At 38.8% G+C, this 19,366-nt stretch overlaps 1 protein-coding gene across 2 annotated transcripts in view; it reads right to left on the bottom strand.

The window, feature by feature from the left end:
- The window catches only part of LOC122813545 (tudor domain-containing protein 5-like), a 981,502-nt gene extending 979,014 nt beyond the window's left edge, over nucleotides 1-2,488 (bottom strand). For both annotated transcript variants that reach the window (XM_044085920.1, XM_044085921.1), the window contains exon 1: nucleotides 2,288-2,488. In XM_044085920.1, coding sequence (XP_043941855.1) covers nucleotides 2,288-2,485 — 198 coding nt within the window. In that variant the 5' untranslated portion in view covers nucleotides 2,486-2,488. The remainder of the gene's footprint in view (nucleotides 1-2,287) is intronic.
- Nucleotides 2,489-19,366: the final 16,878 nt, after the last annotated feature.

Genomic DNA, 19,366 nt, shown 5'->3' with positions numbered 1-19,366 from the left:
TCATCTTTCAGCAAGGAATATTATTTATATATGGGGAGTGGAATTTGATTTGCAACAGTGAAAATGTTTCTGGGGGCCCAGAAGGGAAAATATAATAAAAGAGGGTAGATTTTTGAAGACATTTATGAAAATATTTGTCAGGGACGATGTGAATTTAGTACTGGGAGTTCACAGTGAATTTACATATTACTCTCCAAGATACAAAAAAACTGGGCTAAGCTAGACAGAATTTAATTTCACAGGAACATGTGCATTTAACTGAATGTCTTGATATGCACCCAGTTACTATTTCAGATCATGAGCCAATAAATAACGAAAACAAAAACACAGGGTGATGAAATAAAAATGAGACACTGGCACTTTTCCATCTATCTGCTGAAAAGAGGAATTTAAGGAATGGGTATTGGAAATTATTCAGGAGCTATTAGAGAAGATAAAAATTTCTTCTGAAAAAATAGCTAGGGAGTGGGATAAAATTAAAGTGGAGTTTAAAAACAGGTGGAAGTAAAAGAAATGTAGATAATGTTAAGAAGTAACAGGAATTACTTAGAGGGACTGACAAATGTTAAAGTACTGTAAAATATCTCACAGAACAAGAGGAGGATCATTTGCAGAAGGCTAAGCAGAAAAATAGGGATCACCTCGATAACATGCATGTGCTTAGAAAGACTGCTGTTAATCACTGTTTTTTTTATAATAATTCTAGATTACAAAAACTTTTAGCACAACAACTCAGGCAATAGAAAGTAGAAAAAGGCTGCCAGCAAGCTAAGGGAACCTATAACAAGAAAGATAACAAGAGATCCTGTAGAAGTATTAGAAATATTTAGGAAATTCTATGAAAGTCTGTATAAAGCAGAGAAATATGGAAATCAAGAAAAGGTACAAATGGAAATATTTATGGAAGAATTAAATATGCCAAGGTTAGATAAGGCTCAATTATGGGTGGTACAGTGGTGCAGCGGTTAACGTTGTTGCCTCACAGCAAGAAGTTCTCTTGTTTGATTCTCAGCTGGGGTGCCTTCTGTGCGGAGTCTGCATGCCCTCCCTGCACTCACGTGAGTTTCCTCCAACATTCCACAGACATGCATCTGCAGCTTTTCTCCTCAGGTCTCCGGTGAAAACAGGTTCTGTCCTAGTCGGACTTTCCTGGTCAACAAATGTTAAATAAATAAAAATACTAACAATGAGGATAGGAGGAGATGAGATAAAAATTGTGATGTATAACCAATTTACAGGAAAGTCCCCAGGAACAGGTGTGAAAGCTTGGAAGCTAGTAGGGAATAAAAACTGGTAAAGATCTGGAAAGTTTTGTTTAACAGTATTTTAAGAGAAGTATCAACATTTTGGAAGAAAGTGGTGGTAGCTGTAATACCTAATGAGGGTAAAGATCCAGCTTAATACAGGCCCATTTCAATACTAAACCACGATTATAAAGTGGTTATGTCTATAATGGCTAAAAGAATGGCAAAAGTGATGCCAAAATTGATAGATATGGATCAGTGTGGTTTTGTGGAGGGGAGGGAAACATTTGACAACAGTAACAGAACCTTGATGATCCAGAGAGAAGCAGAATGTAAGAAAATACCACTGTTCGTGGGTCTTGATGCAGAGAAAGTATTTAACAGAGTAAGCTGGGATTTTATGAGCAGAGCAATGGAAACATTTGCATTTCCTGATAAAATTATATGGTTGATTAGGAGGATATATGACAGACTGGAGGTGAAAATTAAAGTGGGCAGGGTCTTCTCTGATAATTTCTGCTTGAGCAGAGGAACCAGGCAGGTATGTCCTCTCTCCCCTTTGTTATGTGCATAATATTTAGAACCACTGGCAAAGAAAATAAGGTTGAGTGCGGTTTGTAATGTATAATGTTTGCAACTGAAATTGTGTCATAATGGTTTTTCATTTATATGAGTGTCCATGTCATATGTGATAATTTAATAAACATGTTTCTTGTTTTAAAAAAATAAATAAATGCGTGGTGACAAAGAATCAGTCTCCCAAGACAATCAATGGTCTTCCTATGGAATGAGAGAAAACTGTTAAAACTTCTGTCTTGGAATGAAGATACAATATGGATAAATTCCCACATGATAATTTAGTGTTACAGCAACCCACCTGAAAGAAAACTTATATCTCACCATTAAACACAGCAGATTATAGTCTGGGATCTACCATCAAATCTATATTTTTTTAAAGAATTATTATATATGGTTTCATACATTAATTATTTTCTTAAGGAAGGACAAGAAGGCGAACATAAAAAAAGATACTTATTTCATACCTTTACATAGTCATTTGTTTCACATATAAGAGCATGGCCTTCTTTCTGTAGAACTTCATGAAGATACATGTCTTTATCTGTAGAAGTGTCACAAAGGAACAGGTTAAGGACTCCATCGACATATTCTCCAACCAGTCCTACCAAAGGATTAACTCCACAGAGTATCTGGAATCGAATAACAGCATCGGCTCTCCACATTTTCTAAACCAAGAGAAAAAAAGAAAAACTTTACTACTCAGGAGCCAGATGACAAATCCATAAAATCTTTATCTGAAAATCTACGAAAATTACAAATATTAAAATTCTTACAGGTTCAATGGTTTAAATATTAAGCTTATGACATACAAGCCTTTGAAAAATTTGAGTTCCAGAACCCCATGCTGTATGTATCAATATTATTTCTGAAGGAAAATAACAAATGATTTATTCTGCTTGTAAGGGGAAGCTTACAGTGATGTTTGGATGAAGAAAGCCACTGACCACCTCAGGTGCCTTTTTCTAAGACCAAGCATCAATTTTAGAAATTCCTTTTCAACTTTTAAGGTTAATCCCTTAAGTCTACTGTCAGTATGCTGGCATGCTCTCTAGTTGGGAAGATTATACTGTCATCTAAGGATGTACTACCAGGATCACATGGGGCTTTGCTCTATTCAAGTCAACTGAGCTTTACTAATGTAAGTTTTTTTTTATAAATGCTACTACGTCCGCATAAAACTAAAATAATTTAATATGCTGTAAATCAAGCTGCTAGATTATTTTTCCTTTGTGTAGCTATACTAACATTCTAAAAAGCACATTACTACAGTTCTTCTAATCTGTAGGATGACCCAATGTGATCATAAACTATTTTTGAAAGATATCAGGATGCTCTGCTGAGGAGAGGAGGATGTCAGCAAATTAGATGTGAGCTTCAGGGACTGATTTTAAAAATTAGAAGCTGCTTGGTTTTAAAAAGGAAATACAGCAGTGATGAGTCTCTAATGATGGCAGCTATCACTACACAAAAGTGAGGGATTTCTCGCCAAAAAAAAAAAAAAACATTATAAACTATTTTTAATGCATAACTTGGTAATAAAATGCATAATGCGTCTCTGTTTTCTATTACTGATAATTGTGTTAAGTTCCCTGTTTTGGTATTAGCTCCCTTAGCCATGCATTCCAAGCATAGAATTTCAATTAGAACAAGATCAAGTATTGTCTTGTACACCAGGAGGAGGTCACCTAAGTAACCCATAAGGAAAAAGAAAAGTATGACAATTCTTGACTCCTTTGTGAATACATCAAGTTGTCTGGTCCTTTAATTTTTCTAGTAAGGAACTGTACCGTTACAAGTTGTTAATGTGATTTGATCAATGACTATGAATTCAACAATCTATATGATAATGAGAGACAAAGAGGAACTGTTATATCAGAACACCCTCACCACCCCCCTTGCTGCTACATTTATTCTCATCACCCCATCTACAGCATCAGAAGTCAATCCCTATCAAGGCCAACTGTACAAAAACCCAAAACAAAGCTTCACTGCACCAGTCACAGTTAGGGTTGCCACATGTCAGGAAATTTTCCCGATAATCAGGAAATCTATGTCTCTATCAGGAAATCCAGAAATCAGGGTCTGTGTCAGGAAATCCAGTTGTGGTGAGTGAGTGAGTGAGTGAGTGAGTGAGTGAGTGAGTGAGTGAGTGAGTGAGTGAGTGAGTGAGTGAGTGAAAGGTATTTTGAATCATTCTGACAGTTTACAAACTTCTAAACCATGACTTCTAAAATATTCACAGATTCACTTGGATTTCTTATCTAATCCGCGGTGGTGGTGCTCCGGTAGCATTGTCGCCTCACAGTAAGATGCTGACCGGTTCAACTCTCAGCTAGAGCATCTTCTGCGTGGAGACATGCGTGAATGGGTGTACCTTCGTTGAAGGTTGTGCATTAGGGCTGGCAACTCAGCACGTAAAAATCAACTGCCAATCATTAGCAGACCGGAGTTCCGCTGTGGCGACCCCTAACCGGGAAAAGCCAAAAAACACAATAACAACAACTTGGATTTCTTAACTGCATTCAGATAGTATGTAAACACATTCATTGTTCATATGTATACGCATGAGTGTGTGTGTGTGTGTGTGTGTGTGTGTGTGTGGGGGGGGGTGATGTGTATATATCTCTGAACATAAGAGTAACAAAAGTTGGACATTATTTCTTCCACTTTCCGTCACAGTCAACATCAGCACTGCACACAATAAGTGATTGTCTTTGGTGGTTTGGATAGGATGCGTCAGAAAGGAGCACACTGTTGGCACAGTCGCACAGTGAGCACTGTTGCCATCTAACAGTGCTTTGTCTGAGTTCTTAGCTATGACTCTTATGTGGAGTCTGCATGTCCTCCCTGTCTGTGTGGGTTTTATTTAGGTGATCTTGTTTCCTCCAACACCACAAATGCATGTCACAGGTGAACTGATGATCTTCCACTTTACCAGTAGAAAACGTGGTGTGTGTGTGTGTGTGTGTGTGTGTGTGTGTGTGTGTGTGTGTGTGTGTGTGTGTGTGTGCCAAAAGGTAATACTGGCAGGTGTACACAGTAACAAAAAAAAAAAAAGACATAAAATGCACACAGATCAGAGCTTGTGGGGACAACTGTCATTCCTGGCTGTAAAAGTGGCTTAGTATGGTCCTCTGCATGGGACCCCACTTAGTGTAAAGCTGACCTTGACCACTCAGAAGTAGGCACAAATAGCTATAGTTAGCTGGAAGTATAGTGGGCATTATTTCTTAATTTTTCACACAGTAAGATGTCAAATGTGTGCACAGAAGAATTATGCGTTGGCTGGGGCAGTGTAGCAACTATTTCTTTACCTTTCTCAAAATTCATATCTCAGAAGTATGTAAAGAAGGTCACTATAACTTGTCTAGGCCAGTGGAGTGCACAGGAGCGACAAGTTGAAATGAATTAAAGTGTGGTGTCCCCCCCCCCCACTTTCTTCATAACTGAAATCCAATGTATAAACAGATGGCAATCTTCTCGGGGTAGGGGAAGGGAGGCATGCTGCATGTGATCAGCATGTTGAAATATGTTGTTGTGCTGTATTTGTTTTTAAGCATTCATCATAGTTTGACTTGAAAAGGGTACAGAGAAGGTGTCTATCTTTGGTGTTAGGGCAGAGGAGTCATGTTGTGACAACAGTTATTTATAATGTAGGTGTATGGCCATTTGTTCTTTAATTTCATCCCAATCTAATAACAAAGGGGGTACACAGAAAGTGACTAAATATTTTGGGGTAAGAAAAAAAGACACTCATCCCAGATATGACAAGTGCATTTTCAGTTAATGGGTAAATGCTACTTAGTTTACTGGTAACTACTGTGGCATAGCCCTTGTACTTTAGGCACTTAGGTTTATAGGCAAGCACTAAGCTAGCTGCCCTTGTGGGTCATTTTAAGCTTAGTCAATTTCCTCAACGGTGAGAACAAACCCTGTACATCCTGTCTGTGAGGTAAACACCTTAAACATTATGCCACACCTCAACCCTGGACATAACTGTATTTCTGCTATGAAAGAAAAATAGTTTATTTTCTTAGAAACATATTTTTTTCAGGCTATCATTGTATGAAAGGCTAGTGAAAAAAGCTCTAAAATGCATCTCAGAGAATTTAAAACTCCAAAGCTTCTGGAGGTCTGGTGTTCCCCCAGAGCACCAGCTTAATTCAATTCTTTCCTATACAGTAGTTACAGTACATTTTTGGCCAGTAAACGTGTGTTGATAATATGTAGCAAAAAGCTAACACGACAAAGCGTTAGAAATCAAAAGTAGTCTGGTAGTACGAGGAGGCAAAGTTGTGAGGAAAACAAGGGAGCACTGGGGAGTGTGCCATGGTGACAGTAGATAGCAGGGTGGGGAGTTCCTTAGAACACTTTTCTTAGTGTGTGCCATATCATATAAAACTGCTCACACAGTCAGTATATATGGCATTTAAAAATTGGTGCATCTGGCTATGGCCTGCTCAGAGGGAGTGTGGCTGCTCCAGGAAAGGGTTATATTTCATTATGTAGGGGGTGTGGCTTATTTATCAAGCAATAGAAGGATGCAGAGGTGGCAACCCAAGTCACAGTTTCTCTGCTAGCCCCCATATTCTGGCATAAGCTCCCTCACAGCTTAAAGAATTACCCCTCCTATACCAAATTCATACTTCCAATTTAAAGTATACCAGGTGAAACAAAGCCATGGCAAATGTCCTAATTCGGGCTATACAAGTTAACTCTCCCAAATGCCCCATCTATCTGTCCCATTGTCAGTGTTGTCCCTCTACTTTCAATTTGGTCAAAACTATACATACTTAGGCAACAATCTTAACTAGTGTTTATTTTTTTTCCTGACACACACTTTTTTTCTTATTTATTTAGCTTTTATAGTCCTGTATTATTTAGTAATTAAAGTCATGCATGTTTAAAGTTTATATATGGTATTTACATCTACATCAACTTCTAATGCATGCTATGGGACACCATGTTTAAATACTTATTGCATCTGTGCAATCTCGGCTGGGTCTGCCATTGGTCAATTACCCCAGTAACCAAAAATATATAAATAAAAATAAATACATGGATATTTAAAAGAGTGGCTAGATACATCCTTTAGAAGCTGCAGTACATGCTTTGGTAGGTATACAGAGTTTAAGGAAATGCTGCCTACTTTTATCATTATATTTTTAATTTTTATACTTTATTTTGCTTTTGTTTACTGGGTTTGTCTGACTGGGTTTAGTCAAAAAATCCTTTTCAGCAGAGGCTGGGGGAGGAAAGCTCCAACATATTGCAATGTGATTAGTGCTCAGCATACCTCTCAACCTAGAAACGTCAAAAATCTGGACAAAGGCCAATGAAAAATAGGTACAAATCTGAAAATTTTCATACATAATTATGTAACCCCGGCCACTCCAATGGAATTGTGGGATATCAACTTTTAAATGCAAACTGAAGAACAGACAACTAAAATATGTCCCCAGATTGCAAAGCCTATTCTAGCATCTATCTGAGTTTACAGGAGCAATATTTAAAATCTTTCCCTATTTTTGGGCCTTTGTCCCACCATTATTTTTGGCTTTGTCCAGATTTCTTGCTCTAATCTGAGAGAGAGCGAGGTATGACTGGAAAGTCAACCAACTGTAAGGTGGTAGTACTGTTCAACACTGCAACCTATTAGGCTCTTTTCTTATAGGGGGTTAAGAAATGCCATCCTCTGAAAGGATAAGGTAAATTCTTAAGGCAATTATTTAGCTGGTTTGTATAGGTCTTAAAAAGAGTACAACAAACACAAAAGATTGACCTCAATAAAAAAAAACAGGTTGATAGCTATGCAGTCAGGGTTAATATAATATTGCCATTGACAATGTGGTACTAAAATGTACAGTGAGCCAACTGTACATTTCACAAATCACCATGGTTTTGAAAAAGTGGCTGGCACATTGGAGCTTATTAACTCATTCACTCCGGAGCAGCTCAGGAAAAGCTGCCTGCTTAATTCCACCATAGGAACAACAGTGCAGCCTGAGCTCATTTTCAGAAAATCCATTTGTAATACCATACAGAAAACAAATGTTCATAACTCTTTAACTATAAGAGCTAGACTAAAAATATAAACGCGAAAGTTGTTCAGCAGACACTGACCTTTCCAACAGTGTAAATGTTGATAGTGTATATCAAAGTCATTATTAAATATTTGGCAAGGAATGCTGATATTGTGCATATTTTTTACTTTTTTGGAAAAACAAAGCATAATATCTTGGTTAATGTACCATGCAGACCCATACAATTTGAATGTAATATGTTAGTATGAATGTCAGCTTTAAAATAATACCTTAATCATTACTGTGTGATGTTCCTTTCTTGAGATATTCACAGAAATATGATTAATATATTTTTCATAATTCATAAATAAACAAAGCATAATATCTCATCACCTGTAACAGACAAAGCCTACATGTCAGCGTAGAAGTTGTGCATATGAATGTTAGCTTCAAAATGATGCATCATTTGTGTGACACCATGCTCCCTTGCAAAAATATGGGCATAATAATGAAAAGTATTGTAAATGTATAATTTTCATAATCGTACAAGACTAAATAAACTGTGATATCTGTACATGTGTAGAGTGCACAGACACAGTTCTTTTACCATGTTGTAAGGAGTAACACTGTCTTCAAAATAAGGTATTACTTGGCACACTGACATGCTCCCTTGCAAAGTTATTTACCAAAATATGAAAAAAAAATCATAATTTCCATAACCTAATTCCAAACAAACTTTGATATCTGCAATTGTCCAACATACATGCACAATTCTTTTACCATGTTTGAACTATCAATACTGTCTTCACAATGAGGTATTACTTGGCACATTCAGATGCTCCCTTGTAAAGTTATTTACCAAAATATGAAAAAAAATCATAATTTTCATAACCCATGTCCGAAATAAACTTTGATATCTGCACATGTGTCCAACATACAGGCACAATTCTTTTACCATGTTGGAACCAGCAATAGTGTCTTCAAAATGAGGTATTACTTGGCACACTGACATGCTCCCTTACAAAGTTATTTACCAAAATATGAAAAAAAAATCATAATTTCCATAACCTAATTCCAAACAAACTTTGATATCTGCACGTGTCCAACATACATGCACAATTCTTTTACCATGTTTGAACTATCAATACTGTCTTCACAATGAGGTATTTACTTGGCACATTCAGATGCTCCCTTGTAAAGTTATTTACCAAAATATGAAAAAAAATCATAATTTTCATAACCCATGTCCGAAACAAACTTTGATATCTGCACATGTGTCCAACATACAGGCACAATTCTTTTACCATGTTGGAACCAGCAATACTGTCTTCAAAATGAGGTATTACCTTGGCACATTCAGATGTTCCCTTGCAAAGTTATTTACCAAACATATGAAAAAAAATCATAATTTCCATAACCTAAGTCCGAAACAAACTTTGATATCTGCACATGAGTACAACATACAGGCACCATTATTTTACCATGTTAGAACTATCAGTACTGTCTTCAAAATGAGGTATTACTTAGCACATTCAGATGCTCCCTTGCAAAGTTATTTACCAAATTATGAAATAAATCATAATTTCCATAACCTAATTCCAAACAAACTTTGATATCTGCACATGTGTACAACATACGGGCCCAATTCTTTTACATGTTGGAACTATCAATACTATACATATACACATAAAATACATATTTGATTGTACATGCTAGCACTCTCCTGAAACAGTTGTTCTTTCTCAGCATCTTCACCAGCTTCTTACCATAGTTATTTGCCAAACTCATAAAAATATATTTTACACAACACATTTCATAATAGAGTTTTACTTACCATACTGGTCCCTACTTGGTCATGGGTGTTTTTCCATTCTTCTCAAAAGCTGCATATTGCCAATCCTGCATAGCTCTCCTCATGCCATTGTGGAGGTCAGTCAAGAACAAGGCAATGCCTTCCCTCAGTTAGGTGAACGCCATCCCTTCTGAACAGGTGAACATCTTTTGTGGTGATTCTGTCAGGACAGATTGTAGATCCACCGACCCTGTGTATCAAGCCATGCATGAACCCATTCTGTAAACGTCTGGCCTTGTGCACTGCCCATTGACAGTTTGCGGTTTTCCACATCTGTCGAGGAATTATGTCAGACCACACAAAATGACAACGTGGCCACCACGATTTGAAACCGCAGCCTTCCAGTGGTTGACTGATGACATCATTCCCTCCAATGTGCAACACAAGGATGTCGGGCTCACGGTAGATGGAACACTTCTCTTCCAACAACTGCAGTACTCTGCTCCAATGCATACCTCTTCTTGCAATCCAGTATACCTTCAGACTGGATGTGGAGAAGCTCAAGTTGTACTGGTTTTCAGTTATGGAGGCATGGCTGGCAGCCCAGTGAATGTAGGAATGGCCACATACCCACACTCTCACTTGTACTGCTCGTGAAGCCATGTCAGTGTCAGAAGGTGGACGAACCTGCACAGGAAAGAAAATGCAAACAGATTACTACTGATGTTTGACAGATCTATTGGAAAAGTACATATATAGGTATATCATAATGTATTACCTGGTTAGACCATCCAAATCTTCACTCCTCTCCACAGGGCCATTATTCTTTTCATAAGGTACATAAGTGGTGATGACGCTGCGGAGGTACATAACTACCACCCGTGAAAACACAAAATTACACACAACACTGACAAGGGGGCACAGAAAGGGCACATGTAAAGATAAAAAGCAGGGAAAGGACTGCCACTCCACTAATATGCATAGGACAGGCACGGGACTTCAGGCTGTGGGCATCTGAAGTGTCCCATACCTGTGCTGGCTACCCACTCAGACTGCTGGTAGCAGCAATGACTCCTGATTGCATGCAGTGCCAGCACTCTGCCTTACCTCTGCCTTTTCCATTTACATGTGTCCTTTCGGCAATGGTCATAAGGACTCAAAGGGGGGAGCTAATGTAAAGGGTCTTGCCCTGACCTACATACATTTACTACACCTGAAGGGAGGGAAACTGAGTGGAAAGCTCAACCAAGACAACATGTGAAAAGACTAAGACTGCCCCAGGCTTTGTCTTTTTGCATGTGTCCTTTTCCGGAGGGAAAATGCATCACAGTGGCAGCCCTGAGGCCATTTCTACCTAGGCCAGCAGCACTATGGGACTGAGCTGAAGAGTCTCCAAGTTCCTAACTGCAATCCAGGTTGATCAGAAGATCCATGGATGGCTGGGTATGCCCCCTGTGATGCACCCAAAAACACAAGAGAAAATGGCATAAATCTCTGAAGAGGAACTTTCCCAGACCTTGGTGCATAAGGGCTTGGCCAGTACCTGACAAGGGGGCACAGGAAGGGCACATGTAAATCCCCTCTAAATGAACTACAATGTATGCACAGAAAGGGCACATGTAAATCCCCTCTAAATGAACTACAGACAATGTATGCACAGAAAGGACACATGTAAATCCCCTCTAAATGAACTGCAGACAATGTATGCAGATGTACCACCCTATCTCCCAAGAGAGGCCACTGCCATACTGATATTCATGTGTGTATGTGTATATGTGCAAGTACATTATGTACATACATATATATCGATATACACACACATATGCACAGATACAGGAAAAAACATCAGAGGTTTTGGAGGATAGCTAGTTGATGAAGAATGGAGGGGGTGGCTTGCAGTGACTACAAACAGAGAAAAAACACAATCTAGCTTGTGCATTCGTCAAATTGATAATGACTTCTTATTATGTGAGTAACAGTGACAGCAGCTGAGACTTTTACCTGAAAAGTGATAATAACTCTCTGCTGTATTGTAACTGCACTTATTGCTAATGTGATAATGACCTTCCTTTCAGTACTGCAAAGTTATGCATGCTCAGACAAAGGTGATAATTGCTGCACATAACCTGTTAAATTAGGCATTCATTATATTACCTTGTGCAGCTGTTGTGTAACACAGACTCATTATCAGTAAGGAAAAACACCGGAGTAATTCAGTAAAATAGTATAACAGTTAAATATTACTGAGCCCTTCCTCCCACCTAAATTCCACACATGACTAACAAAGCCAGGAAAAATGCAGAACAAATATGGTAGCTCCATGCTGGCAGTTGTCAACAAGTCATAAATTTTATCTCACTCATGCAACTACTAATCACAAATAGAATAATACAAGCAGAAGTGATTTACTGTCTGCTTATTTTACATTACACTATTAATTAGTCAGTGGTGTATCTGATGTCTTATATGCTGGCATATTACAGTACAATTACATTTCTGTGATGTATTCTGTAATTTTCAGACTTCATTTCTATGTTTCCCTAGTAACCCCTCCAGTTGTTTGCATTGTGTATGCACACGCACCAAAATGGCACAATAAACTATTCTGCCCAGCGGTCACTTCAGCAGTCAGACCCATGTATGCACAAGCACTTCCCTGATACACAATTAATTATTTCCCCAAGCAACATCCTCATTAGTATGTCCAGGTATACATGCATCTAAATAAGACGTTTCACCAAACAAGCCTTCAGTAACATTTCCTAGTATGTTCTACCACCAGCATGAACACTTCACCCAAGCAACCCCTTCAGTAGAATGTTGAGGAATTCACAATCACCAAACTTAAACTCTTACCCAAACGAAACGCATGTAACATTTCCTAGTATGTACAACCACCAAAATGAAGCATTCACCCAAGTGAGCCCTTCAATGTAATGTATGCACAGGCACCAGAATGAAAGATTTTCCCTAAACAACCATTCGGTAAAATTTCCTCCTATGTACAAGCACCAACAGGTAAATCATCAACCAAAATATAATTTCTCTTGGACGGTTGAAAGGTATGTGCAGTCATCAGTAAAATTATAAAAAAAATGGACGTAGGACATGTACCCTTCCTTTCTTCAAAATTTTAAGTCACCCCAATTCAGATCTCATTTATGACAGATTTGCTGTAGTAATCACCACTGGTGCAAAAAGAACTTTTGGTGGGGTTGCTCCCCGTCACCTGACTGCACAAGATATTCACATTCACTACAGCAACATGGATTTCTCACTCTGCTTTCTATACTATAGGGCTGAAGAGAAGCTTTGAATGGTTTAGAATGGCCATCCCTTTAGAATGGTCATCCCTTGTACAGGAAGCTTATTTTCCCTTTAATTCTACAAATTAGCACTTCCTGCTTTGTAGCCTCTGCTAGAGGGCAGTGAACTGTTAAAAAAAACATGCTGTCCCTTTGACTTAGACCAGCTGACCATTGGGTACTCAAGCCCTCCAGGGGCTAACCTGCCAGTTTTCAATTGTATATTTATCTCTCCTGAGTTGCATCATCTTAGCAACAGCTTAGCATTCCAGCCTTCTGATAAAAACAGGTAAACAGCCTTCTGATATAAACATAAAAGTAACTACATGTATTTTTTTCTTAATTCATTACTGCGCAGTTATCACAACCTTTTCTTATATTACAGATTAAAAAATTTTAAGTAACTGAAAAATAATGATATAAGCTGGAAGCCTGTACACCTGAAGAACGATGCCAGGCAGAAGCAGAATCAAAGGTGTAAAATAATTTATTCCAAGTCTAAAATGTCGAACTAACAACATATTGGCTCAGTATTGTTGGTTGGGTCCACATGTCCCCTTTATGTTGGTGTGGGGTTTCTTCAGGTACTCTGGTTTCCTTCCCTCATCTGAAAAAAAAATGTACAGCTTGGCTGGCAACTCCAAACTGTCTATGTACATTGCATTTTCCCTGCAGCCGTTCAGTGGCCAAGAAAGATTATTTTACTTACCTGGTTAACAAAGCCCAAAGGTATGGATCTTGTTAGAAAATAAATTAAATAAAAGATGATCCTGAGCAACTCTCATTTATTCAGTAAGATTCTGGCTTTTCTGAAGAAATAAACCTTAGGAATGTGGCATATTATTCAGGTCAATAAAACAAAATAAAATCCAAAATGCAGCTAAATTAATGAATGCTCTTTGCAGAATGCATGATTTGAATTACCTGGCATACCTCTTAGCAAAAAAAAAAATCTATACAAAGCCAAAAATAATGGGGGAGGGGGGCAAAGCCCCAGAAATAGGGCAACATTTTAAATATTGCTCTCATAAGCTTAGAATGTGACTAGAGTAAAAGGTATTGTGTTAGCCTGCATTTTCTGAAGGATATGAAGATCGAAGCTCAAATGCCTGTCATTATTTAGTGACTTCAGTTCTCACGGATTTGCCACATAAATCTAGAAAACCACACATTTTATGAGGAACAGACTAAAACTAAGAGACAAAAAATCAGGACATTCTGTGAAAGCCTGGACAGTTGAGAGGTATGACTGATTTGCTGCAAGGTCTCTCTTGTTAACAAGCTTCCTGAACTATGCTTTCAGACCATGAAACTTTCAACGTGACGTCTGACAGGGAAGGAATGAATATTGTTCTTAAATGTTATTTTATTTTGGAGTGTTACAAGGGAGTAGCCCAAAACAGGCACACACATACATGCCCAGGCTGACACAGTCTCTCTCTCTCTCTGAATTCCCCACCCACACTGCTTCCAACACTGTATTAGTCTCACTGCTATTTTTCTGCTATGTTAATCCATATATTGGACTAGTTGCCTCCTCTTTCCCACAAATGTTGCAACCCCCGGTCATGCCAGTTAATACCTCCAACAGACTGTATATTACCAGAAAAAAAAAAAAAAGACAACGAATTTATATACACCGTACTGCTAGCAAAACTACACTTTTACTGTGAAGTACACGGAATAAACTTTTTAAGTTTCAGTAATAAATCGCACACTGAAAACACCAAGCAAAATGAAAAATTACTTAAATTTCTACAAAATCTTTTGAACACAGTTTAAAAAATCAACTACTTATTGAGCGAAACTCAAAGCCTGACTTTGGACACATTATGTAGGGCAGTGGGCACCTAGAACATGTTTGTGCAGTACTGATACATTTTAGTCTAAACATGTATTACGACTTCACCTCAGCTCAAAATACAAGACGCAACTTAATCAAGAGCCGGAGAGATGCTAAAGTAATGATGTGACACAGTCCATTATTTGCCATTGTGATGGGATGCTTAAACTGCGTTACAACAGCATTATGGAAACCTTTGCATATCAGCCAAGTAAATATCACTGGGGAGATACAGCAGCTAAGCTAAAATCGCAAATCCTACTTTTCTATAAAATGATGGCAGTCTAAATTAACAGTACACAATACAGCTTCCACCCCCTCAAAAATGCATCTGCCTTAAAATTCATAGTCAAAGCCATTACTTTAAAACAACAACGTGGCTCCAACAATCAAGGACTACTGTCAGAAAAAAAATCTAAAGTGCTCCTAGTACACAGAATGGAACCTCTCATTTTTGTCTCCCTCCCCCACCCAGGCCAGCAGAGCAATAGCACAATAAGTAATACTTTACCGTTTCAATGTACTTGGCCTTATTGTAAAGCATCTTACATAACTCCATACTGAAATATTTCCCTTTATAAGATGTCAGAAGCTACAGCGGACGCCTGTCAAACCTCACACTAATTTGTGGGCACTTTGTTTTTGCCAAAGGGGATGACTATACACTTTTTGGCATTTAGCTTGAGGCCATGGCTCTGGCACCAGTTGTCTGTTTCTATGAGGCCCTTTTGGAGGATGCTTGTGTTGGCTGGAGAGTCGATTATGGCGCCCAGTTTGCAGTCATCTGTGAACTTGGTCAGCCACAGTCTTTCCGTGTTGGCCTGTACCTCCGAGAAATATATACCGAACAAGAGAGGTCCCAGGACTGAGCCTTGTGGGATGCCACTTGTAACTGGTTTGGAGTCTGACATGGCTCCAGCAATTCTAACCATGTGGGTTCTGTCCTTGAGCCAGTTTGCAACCCATCTAGTGACATAGGGGTTTATATTTAAGCTGGTGAGCTTATCTATAATGCCCGAGTGGAGTATTGTATCGAAGGCTTTTGAGAGGTCCAGGTAGGCTGTGTGGACCATCTTCCCCTCGTCAATGGCCTTGGTGACTGTTTCAAAGAAATCGATCAGGTTTAAGAGGCAGGATCTGCCCTTAACAAAGCCGAACTGGGTAGTGTCTGTAGGTCCCCAATATCTTTATTTATGAGGTCCATGATGATCCTTTCCATAGCTTTGCAGACCAGGCTAGTCAGGCTTATGGGTCGATAGTTTCCAGGATCCGTTGAGGCACCACCTTTGTGGAGAGGGACCACTGTTGCTGTACGCCACTCTTTGGGTACATATCCTGTAGTAAGGCTGAGATTGAACAGTAGTTTTATGTTTGGGTTTAGCTCTTCTTGGAGTTCATGTAGGACACAGTCTGGTCCCATATTCACCTACAGCACACATTTAGGTACCTGAAACCCAATGACCATTAAAATTGATAAAATGTGCCATTTCCATCTCACCATTTTCTTTTTCTGGTGCACAGAATATCTAAAATGAAGCCTGCATCATTAGCTCTACAACAGAAGATCCAAAGCTTCAGAAGTCATAACGTTGCAGGCCTCCACAACACAGCAGCTGCAGGCCCCAGCATAATCAAGCAGCCAGGTGTATGTCATTCCTAAACAAATCCAATAGCAAGTTTCAGGTCAGCCCAGAGACATTAAGTAACCAGCTGCACGACTCACCATCACCCCCCCATCAAATTCTAAATGCAAAACCAAATCAAGCAACTGCAATCTGCAGCCCTTAAAAATGTCAGATAGCTATATAAAACTAAGCCAACACTTCCCTCTATATAAACAATTAACTGGACACATTAAAAAAGCAAGAAACAATTTGAATTTTTTTTCAAAAACTTAACTCTTGCACTGAACCTCTTTTCTTTTAGACATAATATTCCAATAAGAACAGAAAGAAATAAAACCTTAGGTGAGCAGCAGCAACCGCCCATACTTGCAACACTTGAGAAAAACAGGACATGAGCATCCTTAAAACTCTTGACCTGAGCCAGTCTGGCTTCATTAAGGGTAGATCAAGCTTACTGAACCTGGTGGACTTCGAGAATGTCACCAAAGCCCTGGATGAAGGCACAAATGTACATACTGCCTATCTTGATTTAGTCAAGGCTTTTGTCACAATCTCCCACTCGGGTATCACTGACAAACTATCCCAGTTGGGGATTAACTCATACATCACTAGACAGGTAGCCAACTGGCTCACTGACAGAACGCATGCTGTCAAAGTTGGGGATTCCACATCTACCAGTAGACCAGTTACCAGTGGCATACCACAAAGATCTGTCCTGGGCCCTCTAACTGTTTGGAATCTACTCCTCTGAAGTCCAGGCAAAAGTAGATGGCCTGTGGCTTACTAAGTTCACTGATTGCAAATCATGGAGCCCCAAAACAATGTTAACATATTACAGGAGAGACCGACAAACAAATGATTGATGCCAAAACCACGGACTAAAAATAAACACAAAAAAGTGCATTAACCCCTTTGGCAAGGAGGAAGTCCCTGCAAATTACAATATTGACAGCACCCCCCCCCCCCAAAGCACAAACACAGTGGTGCAAGATTTGGGAACACAGGTTGATCTAAACTCCAATCATTGTGTCCACAGAGGTAAGGAAAGCCTTCTACATTGTTTGTCTCATAAGAAAGAGCATCACATCCAAGACTAAGGATGCTATAACTCATCTGTCTTGACCCTCATCAGATCATTAATAGCATACAACGCTCCCTTTTTGCATGCACCTCATTAGGCACTTGCAGCAGCTGGAGAGACCACAGAGGCTTCTCACCAAGAAAATTCAAGGCCTCCAAAACATGACCTACATGCAAAGACTGAAAGCCCTGTCATACTCTATAATCCTACGGGCTGTTTAGAGGTGACTTGTGCCTGGCCTACAGAGCAGTCTCTGACTCTAATTTCCTAATGGAAATGCTGTACATCCACAAATCAAACAAAACAAACGTCACTAGCTCTAGGGATCTCAACCTAGCTTGTGACATTAACAGAACATGCTGGAGTCAGACATCTACCAGATATTGCCACTCCTCTGGAATAAACTACAACTTCACATGAAGCAGAGCTACTCAATGACACTATTCAGCTGTAACCTGGGGGGGGCACCTATGTCTCTCACAGACAAGGGTAGTCTGTGCTGATCACACACCATCTAACCAATGTCATTTAAGGAACACAGGTATAACTTGGCCAGGCTTGTAAAGGTCCTAAGGCCATTAGCCTACTAACCTATTATGAACCTATAGGATGCACAAGAAGCAAGTCCCACCCACGTCCATCCATATGCCACCCTCAATACATTTTATGGAACCTATTCCCACTCACAGGAATGTACTGAAATATTAAAGTCTGCCTTATTGAAATGCAGTAACAAAACAGAATTTTTTTTTAATTACATTCTATATTTCAGTTTACTTTCCTCAGGTAATGAATGGATTTATTTTAAGTAGGTCTGACATTCCTTTACTCATGCTACCCGCAAATTCCCTGATCCATCCTTTTACTCCCAAGTATTTTGTGAACATTGTGTTCCTATAATGTGCTGATACAATACTGCAAACTTAACAGCACTCTGCAGAGGTTACTAATTGCAAAGCTCATGTATTGGTAAGGGGAGGCAGCAAACCCTTAGTCCCCAAACTGGTAGTAAAATAACTACTTCATACTAATAATTACAGCTGGATTAAAAGTGAGATGCAGCCCCCCCCCTACACACAGCTACAGATTAATTTTAATAAGGTCAGAGTTGTGCAGCAAGCATTGTAATTTAATGTTACCAACACATCAAAGGTCAGCGACGTACAGCAAGCAACATAGTAATTTAATGTTACCGACACATGACATCTACTTATTTTACTAAAATCAATTCACCTATCTGATTTAACAGTGAAATAACCTGCATAATATTAAATAGTACAGCAACTAAGCAACTTATTGCACAGTTTTTGTGAAGAGTTAATCGCATGTTACAGTCTTAATAGCGCAAGCTATTTCTGTTCAGAAGTTTAAAATTTGACATCTACATGTCACTGCTGTGGTCGATCGTTGATGCTGGGACTGTCAGTCATGAAGCTTTTGTCCTATAACATGTGCAGAAAAAAGTAGGGGCTCATTTTTCTTCACGAATGACAATATTCCCACATGAAAACATATTTCCTAGGTACATCAGGTGGGGAGCCACAACCTCTGGATCCACCAAGAAACACATAACCAAAGCACGACTAAACACTTTCCTTTCTAGCTCATACAGTCTGCTTATATATATATATATATATATATATATATATATATATATATATATATATATATATGGTAGCTACTGCTTAGTGAGGGAAAAGACTTCAGAAAACTAAATCCAAGTACAGCTATGCACGCTATTTAAAGAGAGACACCTGCATAATACATCGTGTAAAATTCCTTTAAAACTAGTCCTAAATTTACAGACAGAAGTTCTGTAACACACAATGTTTTTACTGAAAAGTTTTCTGTGCAAATATCTCTTAAGCTTTTAA

This window comes from Protopterus annectens, chromosome 10.part0 (assembly GCF_019279795.1).
Source record: "Protopterus annectens isolate FY-2018-M chromosome 10.part0, PAN1.0, whole genome shotgun sequence".
NCBI lineage: Eukaryota > Metazoa > Chordata > Ceratodontiformes > Protopteridae > Protopterus > Protopterus annectens.
Note: the sequence above shows the minus strand (reverse complement) of the source record. Positions and strands in the feature narration are given on the sequence as shown.